We start from the raw sequence: 13,340 nt of genomic DNA, 5'->3' as shown, positions 1-13,340 counted from the left end.
CCAGGACCTGTGCCTCTGGGTGGAGACAGGAGGGGCCTTTGTCCTTCTTGAGAACAACCTCACTGCCTTATGCTGTGATGGACAGACAGAGGTTCTCCTAATGCATCTCGCACATCACCCAGTGTCGCCATGGTGAGCCCAGAGCATAGGACCCAGCCCGCCTTTGTCACTGTCCTCACACCTCCAATCACACAGCGCTACATGGGCACCACCAAACTGAAACATCCTTCAGGAAAGGGCTTCTGCCCACCCCCAGCATCACTTTGGTCACGGGCAGAACAGGGAAGTGACTGTGTCACAGAACTCCCCCACTGTCCTCAAGTGAAAAACGTTTCACTCTTAACCAATTAGGACTGATAATCTTTAAGCCCCACATGGGAACAAGGGGTGTCAATTCGTCTTGATCTCAACTGAATTGTTCTCTTCATGGAGAAATTATCTTGGAAGTGTTACATTAATTTTTGCAATCCATAAAACTGTTTCCTGCTGTGTCACCTAAGTCTCAGATAACTAACTGCCTCAAAGACAGATGCAAACATTAAAAATTAAAGAGCCCTTGATCTGAACAACATCACAGTGAAGAACAGCTGTCCTCTGCTCCACGAGCAGAGCTCGGGACCCCTGCTTGGGAGGCCTTAGACTCAGTGCAGGAGGCACGCTCCGGTCTTGGTGTCCTCCCCAGGGAAAGGAGAGGCTAGAGGCCACCTCCATGGTCACTTTCGGGCCAGACTGTGCGGGACTCAGAGTTGGAGGTTCTGCCTCTGTCCCAAGAGTGGCATGGACTGGTGGGGACTCAGGGCATACCTTGCCAGTCTTCCCGGCTGTCATACTGTTCTGCATTTTCATGGCTTCAATCACACAAATTTCCTGACCTTCTGCTACCTGGAAAACAAATTAAAAATGGACTGAATTTTTCAAATCAATCTAATTTCCCAGTAACACCCAAGAATAAAACCATTAAGGAATTCTTTGTCAAAAGGGCTAAAACATTCATTGAAACCGCAGTACCAACCTCAGGTCTCCTTACTCTCAGTTATCTTTAGAGACAGGAAAGGCTATTTCCTCATTCAATGAGTCCTCACTAGAAAAAACATGGGGCTGGAGGATGGGAGTGCGCTTGGAGGGTTTCCTGTGGTCACCTCTGAATCTAAACCAGGCCCTACAAGACTGGAATGTTTTCTACTTAGCTAAAATCTCCAGAAGAGCAAATCTCTCCAGATAGAAACACTAGTAGCTGCCCAGGAATGGGGAGGAAGGAATGATTGTTGATGGATACAGGGATTCTTCTCAGGTAGTTAAAGCTGTTCTAAAATTGTGGTGCACACCTGTACTTGTAGCACTTGAGAGGCTGAGGCAGGCGGATCACTGCTGGTTCAGTTCAAGGTCAGGCTGAACTAAATTTTAAAGGAGTGAATTATGTCTCAGTAAAGCTGTCATCACAAAGTCACATCTCTGATTATTGTCCTAGGGAGCTGGGAACACAGCTTGGTTCAGGAGCACGAGGACCACTGTCCTTGCCTCTGAAAGACACGCAAGTGCTGACCGCAAGGCCACTCCTGAGAAGCATCTTCTTATGCCAGAAATGACTTTCAGAGCTCTGCTCAGGCCTTGCAGGGAGCTGACAGCTGCGGCAGGCACCCACAAAGCTGTGTGTTCTGATGTTTGCCTTTTATTATGAGGGAAATCCAGGCTGAGCTGGGTGCAAACCCACTGGTATTAAACTGGAATTGGCTGTGACTAAAAGCTACTCCTACTTATTCACTTTCTGCAGCCTCCATGGGGATGAATGGATTAGCTGGGCCATATTCCTCTGAGCTCTGTGGAAACAGCCTTCTAGCCCCTGACACTGCAGCACGAGGCCTGCAAGGTGTGGGGGGCATGCTGCATGCGCTCAGGGTCAGTCACCACGGGCTGTGCTTGGCCAGGGGTGCAGAAGCACATGAAGAACGTTCTTTCCTGTGGTCCCCAAATGATCTCCAAGTCCTTTCCCAGCCCCTACAGTGGCCAAGCTGTCATGCTGGCAGCGCGTAGTGCTAAGCCCTGTGCGTCCTTCTCTGCTGTTCAGGTGGTGGGCTACTTTTTCCTGGCACAGAAACACAGGAAGAGAGGGGATGCCAAAGCTTCAGAGCTGGCACGGAGGAGACACTGTGCTGGCGAGCAGGCTCAGAGGAGCTGTGCTCACTGCCGCTTCTGATTCTTGTCACCTGGCATCTGCAGTCCACGGACAGGCCAGAGACTTTCAAGGGCTGCTCTTCACAGGCAGGAAATGGGCAAGGGCAGCACTGAGGCACACAAGTGCCCCAGCCAGAGGTGTTGGGATCACTGCTCCCTCATGTCCTCACTTTAGACCTTGTTCTCTCTGCAGAGCAAGGGAGGGACCAAGAAAGACAGAAGAGCAGAGCCCTCAAAGTGGCCCCTGTCACTGAGCTCAGTGTAGGAGGGCCTTGCAGACCCAACTTGTGGCTTCCTAGATAGAGCTGAGGGTCCAGCTGCTGGATGCTAATCACTCTCACCCACACACTGGGTGAGCAGGCTGCGGGGCAGGGGAGCCCTTTGGGAATGGACCTAATAGAAATTCTACCCAAAACAGGAATCCATTCTCCACCTCTGGGCTCTGGCCCCTATTCTCTCCACAGATGGATGAGCTCACACCACAGGTACTTGTGTACTGGCCTCCAACAAGGGTACCTGGCCTGTCTTCCTCTGCGAGCATCTCAGAGCCCCAGCTTGCCACCCTTGCCCCATCCCTTCTGTTTCTTGGGCCCCCTGCCAGCAGATATGCCTCGCCCCTGCCTATCCCCTTCTCTTACAGAATGTTCCCTGATAGCCTACAAACAGCGAGCTACATTTTGTACAACACATGCATGTATACCAACACACACCTGTTAAGTATAAGCTGGACCTAATTCCAACATATTTCATCCCTGAAAAATCAACTCAAGGAAGCAAGTACAGTGAGCACAAACCATGCGCCAAGAATGCAGTGGACACACAAGGCACATGTGCCTGATGCTGCGCAGTGGTGTCACTCTGGTGACACCAGGTGCTCCAAGGCCTGGGCAGATGCTGAGCCAGGCACCGGCCCCCACCGAGAGGCACCTCTAGGCTCAGGTGAGACCTGTTCTCTCGCCTCTGGTTGTGGAAGCCTGGCTGCTTGTGTTGCTTTTGCCCCTGCAGGACACGCCACGCACCTGAGGGTATAAGAGTGCTGACTGGCAGCTCCCAAGGCAGCAAGCACCTTCTGTCTGCCTGGGTGCAGGAAACCAGGCATTAATTGGGCACATGGAGCAGCTCTTCAGCCTGCAGTCTCAGACAGCATGCTGGCAGGCCTGCCTCTGCCACATGTGTGTGCGCACACTTTTCTAACACTTTTGTGAGTCATCTGATAAGGACTTAATGATTGTGACAGGATGTCTCCAATGTTGGGCTGACTGGTCACAAGCCTCACAAGTCTTTCTGATGAGCCTGCTCTGCCTGATGTATTTCTTTGCTCCCTGTCTAATTGGTTCAGAGTTTGGAGGCCTGAATCCTGTATCTTTCATCCAGCTTATTGCGTCCTCTCCTCTGACATGGGGTCAAAGTTCACATTCACATCCGATTATCAGAGCGGCACTCATTAAGCAGGAGCCAGCCTTGCCCCCAAATGAGTGAGCTTGAGGGGGAACTCAGTCCATTTACTCAGCAGATTTTCGCATGTTTAGGAGGCCCGGATGTCACCCGGCATTGGTCTGTGCTGAAGAGTTTCAGACATCTCCAGCTGATGATTAATTGTGAGTGATGGGAAATAAAATCCAGTAAAGCCAGCTGCTTGCCATGGTCGGCAAAATGACTCTAATGGATAGAGGCTGCCAATTTTCCAGTTTTACTGGCAAGTCTTCCAAGTGTAATTAAGGGAAGTTATAAATGATATGGAAATCTATCAAGTTCCATTTATTTTCAGAGGACTCTTTCCCCAGAGACTTTTATCTTGAAGCTTATAGTATGCTTTGTTGTGCTAATGATTTAAGCCACATCTTGTTTCTGATTAAAGCCCCCAATCTCCTTCTACGAAGTCCTCTTCACTCCTTCCACAAAGATTAAAAGACACAGATCCTTCTGCACACGCCTTCGGAAAATACAACATGACTAGGACACATTTGGCAACACATATCATGCAAACTGCAAACTGCCTTCGTCCCTGAGAAAGCTCAAAGAAAGTGGAGGAAAGAAAAGAGACGGCAGGGAAGGGGAGACTGCCACCAAACATAAAAGGAAGACCCCAAAAGTAGAGACTTGAAAGCTGTACTTGAGACCAGATAGTCATCAGAAGGTTGTATAGCCCACTAATGTTATTTGATTTGGAATAAAAGCATGAAAATGATGGCAGAGGCCTAAAATTGGAGATGTAAAGGATGACTGCACAGTATTCCATTTCTCAATTTCATCCTTCAGAGCCACAAAATGGGGGTGATACAGTGACTGGATGAGATTTACAGTAACAGCTGTGGTCTTCCCACACAAGGGAGGCCCTTCTAATGGGCTGAGGTCTGTTGGCAACAGACGGGGAGGAACAAAACAAGGTTCCCTATTAAGAGTGTGCAGTCCTATTTCTGATAAAGAAAATCATTATAGGAGTCAGGTTTCCTTTAAGACAGCTTCTGCTCTCTTTTGTGGACTGAAAGCAGGGCCTTTTTAAAGGTGCTCACGTTTAAACATAGGCAAGAAGACGCAAATGGCGTCGGTTTAGTTCCCCGCTTGGAAGCCCACTCTCTACCAACTGTAAAGAATGCAGAGGAAACCGTGCCAGTGGCATATGGCTTTCTACTGTGCTAAACATTCATACAAAAGACAGGTTCATCAGTCATTGGAGTATCTGGATAAAAAATTAGCTCCTGATGGATGGTATTTTGAGCTTACCTGCTGCTAGTACATTACCCGAGAAACACAGGTTTTGAAACCCACATGACATTAGAAACTGCAGACCATGAAACACGACACGTGCAGGGGCACATAATGTACACCAGACCATACAAAATAATAAATAAGCTACTTAAACCCTCTGCCTAAAATTGGGCCCGCTGCACGGAACCCTGGGTCACTTCTACACAGGCCAATTAATGCGCAGCATCTGCTGTATAGAAGCAGGGCATGAAGCACTTCCGAACGATTTCGGCAATTAAAAGAAAACTGTTTCCTGCCTGTTCAGACAACAACTGTTTCCCTGCAAGAATGAGCACCAAATCACCGTGTGCAGCTGAAAAACTCAGTCCCCTTTTTGGGGAAGACGCAAGGGAGGAGCATGAATTTTGATAGAAAAAGGAGCCTTCTTTTGTTGTCCTATGTTCTATGTTTTTCTGCCAAATGAGACAGAAGGCTCGAAGGGCTTATTGGCCTGCTGCAGTCTCCCCTTCACTGCCCTGGGCCCCAAAAACCAGGGATCAGTGTCAGCACTGCTGACTACTCCACACAAGTGAAAATCCTTCAATTACACTTTTACAGACTGTGCTGCTTAGCACACAGGTGCCTCAAAGCAGCGCGTACTGAGGCCTCCAGATCTCAGAAGGCAGTTCCGATTCGGTTGAAAGGCAGGCTGGAATCTGATTATTCCAGCTTCCTCTTTCTAAGCTGCTAAGATAGCTACTAAATATGCCCTGGTATTTCCTAGAGAAGAAATGTGTTTCTTGCAGCATCTTCATGTAAAGCGGGAGGGAGTAAGAAACCCAGTAGACTGCAGTAGTCAGAAATGTCCCCAAAGCCCTCCACTGAGGCGCTGAGGCCTCCAGGCACCCTCACTCTGGGGACGGTGAAAGAAGAGGCCACATAGTGATTAACGGTTAAAGGCTGCTGGCTCTGGAACTTCAGGGCCGCCCTCTGCCTCCTTCTTTTCCTGGGACTACCCTGTTTCGGAGCCAAGAGCTCAGGGAATGAACTGAGATCATGGCCAGATAAAAAAAAAAAGTCTAGCTTTTCTTAAAATTCCTTAAAATGAAGAAAAAAGTTACTATTCACTGTTCTCTTAGCTGAAAAGTGGAGCCAAAGCCCACAGTTAGGGAAATAATTAAAATTTATGCTTTTTACAATTCCTGTATGAAATGAGTCTCAATTCTCTACCTTTGTGAAGTAGGTTATTTTAAAGGACTCAATAAAATGATTTTTCTTTAAATTTATTTTTTAGTAAAAGAAGAAAGAAAATTTAAATGTTGGTAAGGTTGAGAATGGTTATCTTCTTCAAGTGTGTTGAAAACAAAAATAATATGCCCTTTCATCACAAAGGAGATCATTTCTTAGAAAACAGAATCAATGCTAAGCTTGCACAAGACTCTCCTATGATTTTAAATTTATTGACTGATCCATCAAAATGTTATTGATAATTAGGTTAAATTATAAAAATTCCCAAATGTTTTCCAACAACAAAAACTAGCTCTAAAATTTAAGAATAAATGTTAATCTGGAAGTGAATAAAAGCCCAGATTTAAAGACAGGCATAGTAGTACATGTCTGTAATCTCAGCACTGAGGCAGGAGGACTGCAAATTTGCAACCTAGTGAGACCCTGTCTCAGAATGAAAAATAAAAAGAGCTTGGGATGGAGGTCAGGGTAATGGTCCTTAGTTCAAGCACCAGTAGTCAAACAAACAAAAAAAGGCCAGGCTCAGGAGAGTCATCACCTCTGAAGATGGGGTAAGGAATTCAACTGAAGATAGGCCACAGAGCAAATCATGACATATGCAAGGTTTAATTGCCAAACAAAATCTGAAACAAATATGGTAAAGGTGAACACAGAGCATACGGTACTTGTGAAATTATTCTCCATAACTTTCTGTATGTCTGTAATGTTTCATGATTTAAAGGTTTAAAATGTTAATGAATGCATGACTATATACATGCTATGGAATATAAGCTAGAGGTTTGGGTGCGAAATCAGCTTATTGTCAAATAAGCTGCTTAAACAGCCACTCTGTAAAATATGCACATATAATTATTGCTATCATTTTATGGCTGTAAATCAAGGCAACCAGAAGCTGAAGCATCGATCAGCTAGATAAGCTCCTCTGCCAGAGAAAGATGCAGTTACTGCTGCTGAGCTGCATGAGGTGCCAAGTGCAATACCAACCACCCAACCCAACCCTTCTCATCTAGGGTACCTGAGAGCTAAGGAGTTTTTAAGGGTTATTTCTTTAAGAAATGAAAAATAAAGTTTTTTGTCAAATTCACTTGCCAGTCTCCAAGATTGGCTATAAGTTCAATTGCAAGAGCTTTGAAAACAAAGAGGAAGTATGAATTGTCAGGATCTACAACGGGGCACCTCTAGGCCATGGTCCTACCTGCTAGGAGCCTTCCCCAGAGGAGCACAGGCCAGGAGGAAAAGCCAAAGTGAAATCTGAGGAGGGTATTAATGACTAAAACACTGAGTTTTCACCAGTATATGTTTCTTGCCTAAGGCATTCCCAAAAGCAATAATCCCAAATACTTAATTTCCCTTCTGCTAAAGGATAGAGTTTAAAAAAAAAAAAAAAAGGATACAGAATAGCTCTTCCTTAGTTCAGCCTGCAAAAATACTCCAGAACATGTCTTGCTAATAGGAATGGGCTGAATGGCAAAAACAAGAACAGGTATCTAGTGCCTCTCTTGGTTTCACAAATGAGTCACAAACTAACAGGAGAGCAAGACATGTAAATGTGTATACAGCCTTATGTGTTATATCTTATTTAATCTTCTGATGCATAAGATACATCTGGGATGACTGCAGAATCCAAATGTAATCCAAAAGAGTCAACTAAATGCAATGTTAAAGTATCTCCTTTGGCATAATGGCACACGCCTGTAATCCTAAGCACTCAGAAGGATAGGCAGCGGGGTTAAGGTTAGGGTTAGGGCAGGATTAATGTGAGTTCCAGACCAACCTGGTATACAAAGTGAGCTCAAAGGCCAGCCCTCATTGCATAGTGAGACCCTGTCTCAAAAAAAAACAAAAAACAAACAAACAAAAAAAAACTCAAGTTTGCTCTTTTTATTGTTTTGTTTCTGATATCAAAAGGTTAACAAAATAAATGTGCTTATAATGGCTTCAATTTTATTCAAAGTCGAAATAAGGGCCAGGAATGTAGCTTGGAGACACAGTGCCTGCCTGGCAAGCACAAGGTTGTGAGTTCAACCCCCCCCCAAGGATATTCAAAGTCAAAATAAACATGCAATAAATATAGCAGCTATAGGTTTAATGTTAGCACATGGACAGAATGTATTTCACTATTATTCTGAAAAAATGTTTTAAATACTTTCATTCAAAAATATCATAGGGAGGGGCTGGGGGTTTAGCTCAGTGGCATAAGCTCCTGCCTTGAAAGCAGGCAGTCGTGAGTTCGATCCTCCGTACCGATAAAAAGGAAAAAGACCAAAAAAAAAAAAAAATCATAGGGGCTGGGGATTTAGCTCAGTGGCATAAGCGCCCGCTTGGCAAGCATGAGATCGTGAGTTCGATCCCCAGAACCAAAACAAAAATATCATAAAGATAGTTTAGAAAATTAAGTGTGTTGGGGCTGGAGGTTTAGCTCAGCGGCATAAGCACCTGCCTTGCAAGCAGGCGGTCGTGAGTTTGATCCCCGGTACCGATAAAAATGAAAAAGACCAAAAAAAAAAAAAAAAAAAAGAAAATTAAGTGTGTAGAGCTGGGGATTTAGCTCAGTAGCATAAGCGCCTGCCTGGCAAGGGCAAGGTCATGAGTTCAATCCCCCTACACCAACAAAAAGAAAGAAAATTAAGTTTGTCATAAAAGTGCTAGTTTTGATTACAGTATGTTCCTACTTAATGAGAGTACTGTGTGATGACAGTCAGTATAAAAACATTTTTGGTAGACACAAGAGTTATATGAAAATAATTCTTTTTTTTTTTTTTTTAAGTTTGTGACTTGTACCAAGTGTGATGGTACATGCCTATAATCCCAACTTGGGAGGCTGAAGCAGGGAGATCACTTGGGAGTTCAAAGCCAGCCTCAATTACGTAATGAGATTATCTCAAAAAGCCAAAATGAAAAAAAGTTTGTGGTTTGTGACTTTAGTAATTTACTCCTATTTTATGATATATTTGCTTATATGCATTTCACTGCATACTAATACTTTCCCACATGTTAAAAATAACTAGTATACATATAATCATGTAAAAAATGGTTTGCAGTCACATTTAATGTCAAATATTATGTCACAGAGATTTTAAAGTATCAGAAACTTTTGCATAGGAAGCCAAAATGAATATTTAGAATAACACACAACCTCAGTATTCAGGACAGAGGAAATGTTTCAGATGATCGGTTCTCAGATCTCCACATGCCAAGCCCTCCAAGTGTATTTCTTATTTCTAAGCAGCTACCTTAAACCTCTGAGGCAATTAAATTTTTTTCAAAGTGTTTACTACTTCACAAAATAGATTAGTTATGACTGTGACACTTTTATAGCACTTACGATTGTCAGACCCACCATCCTAAGATCTGTCAGTTTTTACTTATGGTCAATGTAAAACTTACAGATTGCTGGAATTTAAGCTATAAAGACTGTATCAAAGTAAAACAATGCTTGTAGATCCTTCATTGTTTTCAGGCCCTGTTTTCCTTCAGAGATGATTGATTCCTTTATCTTTCTGCTGATAAAAGCAGAACTTCATTGCAGTGTTATTATTGCTGAGAAAAACACAACATGCCCTGCAGTGTTAAAATAATTTAAAACTGCAAAAGCTTAAAAATTCAAGAGCTATTTTCTTCTAAGGGCTGCAAGTGCGTACTATGCCCTTGGTCCAAGGAAAGTTTCTTGTGTTTTAATTACTACAAAAGGAAAAACTGGACTATAAAAGTTCTTGTAGAAACCAATGTTTAAACACCTTACCCTTTCAGCATTAGAAATTTGTAATTTTTTTCACAAATAATAGTAATTCAAGAGAAAATACCATTTTATCACAACACAACAGCACAGCCTATGACAGGAAGTTCTGTAAGGTCCCAGAGACAGGCAATAAAGGACACGCACACATCCACCTGCCTGGCCCAGGCACAGGAGTGCAAAAATGAAGGCCACCAAGACGACGATGATGTTGCCAGGCAGTCAACGCCCCAAGATCTCTGATTTTAAGGGACATATAAAAGATAGGCCCCATTTCTCCATAGCGATAAACTTATCAGTCAGTAGATTCTCAAATTAAGCCATTCTTGAGTACCCATGTTTAATTATTAGTGGGTGTTTTCACTATCTGAGCTACACCAAAGAAATAAGCACAGCACTTTTCTTAGATGTCCTATTTTCTCACAATCAGCTACTAACAGCAAATGGGAAGTATGAAGGCCAGACCCTTTGGTATGTGGGAAAAAAGAGGGCCATGAGACAGAAGTTGGTAAGAATCTAGAAGACACAGGGTTGGGGATTTAGCTCAGCGGCATAAGCGCCTGCCTTGCAAGCAGGTAGTCGTGAGTTCAATCCCCGGTACTGATAAAAAGGAAAAAGACAAAAAAAAAAAAAAAAAAAAAAAGAAAAGAAAAGAAAAAGAATCTAGAAGACACCTTGGTCTGGCCCTGGAAGCTCTCTGGGCTCTGGCACTGCATACCACAGCGGGGCTGCACGCTGGGCAGGCAGGAGGGGGAAGCCTGCACTGCTGCCCTCCATGCTGGAGGCAGGAGCTACCCCTCCTCCCAGCCTTGCCTCCTCCTGTGCTGGCTCTTAGACCCAGGTGTGAGAAAAGTAAGCATTTAAGGTAAACACTTATTATTACCAAGAGGAAAAAAAGCACAAATGTGATTTTTGTAATTAAAGTTTCATGATTAGGACTAACAAACTCAGGCTGACAATATGCAGTCTACATGGCTTCCAGAAAAACCTTACGAAAAAACTGAAGAAAACAAACCCTTCAACTGTCTACCAGCCTGCCATCTAGTCACTGGAAGATTCCACTGACATGTTGTGACTGTTGATGGGTGCCAAGGATCTCTCATCTGATGCCTACCCTACAGAATGAAGACATGCATGAGGCAGATACACACGTTCCACTGCCCTGTATCATCCACCTCTCTCAAATCCCAGCATCCAGAACCAGACAATTTTAGTGAGTGATTTTTTTTCCAGACCTTCCCTCAAAGTAAATGTAAGGATTCAAAACTACTTAGCTTCTCATACATTTCCAGAAAAAGCTGGTAGTTCTATGTTCATATTGCCAGGCAATGCCATTATTAAGTCAGTTTTCCAACTCCGTATATCAAGTTTCAGGGCTGATCGTCAATAACAAATGAACTTGATCATTTTTATTTAATAGTCTTTGATTGTAAATGCTTCTCTAGAAACCAATGTAAAGTTTTCCGGTATGTTAAGAAGGTATCTTATCTGCATTAATATAGAAACCAGAAGGGATTTTAATATAGCCTTCCCAGGAAAAGATGAAACCCAATGGGTTTCATTGAGATAGAAAAATCACCCCAACATCCACTAAAGTCTACCATGTTCAGCTGCATACACATAAAAAAATGCAAGGACTTAAATACCTCTAGAAACCTGGTTGCATCTTAAATCGTCTTCTTTTCACTTTTGCTGCTAATCAATCAATCTGTGCTCTAGAAAATGCCTGCACAGGGGCCAGGGATTTACTCAGTGGTTCAAGTGCTTTCCTGATAAGTGCAAGGTCATGAGTTTGATCCCTGGTACCAAAAAGAAAGAAAGAGAGAAAGAAAGAAAATGCCTGCATACTACCAATTCATCCATTGCAAGTTATCTTGAAACTAAACATGCAAGGACATTTTAATATGGTCTTGATTTGTGTGTTAACATCACAAGGCCAAAACTCCTGTGAGCCTAAATTTTATTTCCCAAGTTCTAGAAATGTATTGTACAGATTATGAATTAACCTTTCCCAAATAGACATTTAGTTCAGAAAAAAATTTCCCCACTGGAAGGCTATTTGTAGAGTGCTGGGAAGTAAACAGAATTTCAGTACTCCCCAGAACACTGGATTTAAACTGTAAGAGAATGCATCCAGCCTTCTTTCAGCTCCACTCCCAGATCACTTGGGAGGAGGGTAGGTGCCCAAAGGTATTGTCACCAACATAATTCAGATGCAAAATGGGTAGACAAGGCACAAAATCGGTTTGGCTATTCATTCATCTGAGTCTGAGTTGAAAAAGAAAGCTTAGGGCACTACTGTACTGCTGACCATTCTCATCTAAGGAGAAGTCTGGGACCAGCACATCCTCAGAGACAGCAAGGGGCCTTACCATGTCTCCAGGCTTGACTGAGACGGCTACCACCACTCCAGGCATCGGGGAGCACAGAGTGCTGCTTGTGTCTTCAGCCACTTTCTCCAGCATGAATTTGTTCAGTTCGGCAGCGAGTTTGGTTAAGACATGCACTTTGTACTTGAGGGAAAACAAAACAAAACCATAAAGGTGTTTAAATGATGAACTTTTCCTACAAAGTATTGCCCATTCAAAATAAGTTTTAATTTTAAACTAAAATTACAATAACATAAAAATTAAATAAAAGTACGATAATGTCCTTTAAGTCAAATGTTGTAAAATCCTTGTACATAGTATCAAAATATATTAATTTTTTTTCTGGCATATGTTGTGACCCAATTATATTCTTAAAATTCCTTGAAACACTCAAACTACTTCAATTATTAATCATCGATATATAAGAATCACCATGGGCCCTTAAGGAAAAACATACAAAAATTTTACAAATGAATAGAAAATAGCGAAAATTTTGCTTGTATTCCCTGCAGTGCTTATGAACTTATCAGAAAAAGGTGAACTCCCAAATTGGGTTGACCAACACAACGGCGAGGGTGTAAATGCCCACCAGTAGATGGCAGCAGATTGCTGTCTCAAACCACCTGCACTCGCGCAAGAGCTTCTGTACTACTTGTATCAATAACTTAAAGACAAAGGGTTTCAGTGTTCACTTGAGGCAAAACAATCTTTGAAATCCAAATATTTTTCAGTAACAAAATTTTACATTAATAATAGAAAAGGTGCTTTTCTTTTCAGGCAAGGTATCATGTGGTCTTCCTAATGTAACAAGATAAAGATAAGATAAAATAAAAACATCTTCTGAACTGAGACCATAGATCAAGATTTTGGAAAACCATATACACGACCAACTATTTTCGTGGTACCTTTTGTAGATGACTTTCAAACACTGAGGGGTACATTAAGGCAAGTCTGGTCAAACAGAACATTTCTAATGGAGAATTCCTACCTGACAGGGAAAATCCTAGATCTCTGTGAACAAACAGAGGAGCCACAATTGTTCTATCAGATGAAAAGGTCTGTGGAAGAGTCCTGGGGAAACTGCAGCCATCACTTAAAGATCTCTGGATTCCCACAAGATCCAGTCT

The 13,340-nt window shown here is 42.9% G+C and overlaps 1 protein-coding gene across 5 annotated transcripts in view; it reads right to left on the bottom strand.

The window, feature by feature from the left end:
• Nucleotides 1-13,340, bottom strand: part of Pcca (propionyl-CoA carboxylase subunit alpha) — a 402,547-nt gene that overhangs the window by 7,842 nt on the left and 381,365 nt on the right. For all 5 annotated transcript variants that reach the window (XM_023560628.2, XM_023560629.2, XM_003477596.5 and 2 more), the window contains 2 exons: nucleotides 12,217-12,357; nucleotides 805-882 (listed from right to left, as the gene is read on the bottom strand). In XM_023560628.2, the coding sequence (XP_023416396.1) occupies nucleotides 805-882; nucleotides 12,217-12,357 (219 nt within the window). The remainder of the gene's footprint in view (nucleotides 1-804; nucleotides 883-12,216; nucleotides 12,358-13,340) is intronic.

This window comes from Cavia porcellus, unplaced genomic scaffold (assembly GCF_034190915.1).
Source record: "Cavia porcellus strain 051 isolate PalLab524CR breed Dunkin Hartley unplaced genomic scaffold, mCavPor4.1 scaffold_4, whole genome shotgun sequence".
NCBI classification, from domain to species: Eukaryota; Metazoa; Chordata; class Mammalia; order Rodentia; family Caviidae; genus Cavia; species Cavia porcellus.
Note: the sequence above shows the minus strand (reverse complement) of the source record. Positions and strands in the feature narration are given on the sequence as shown.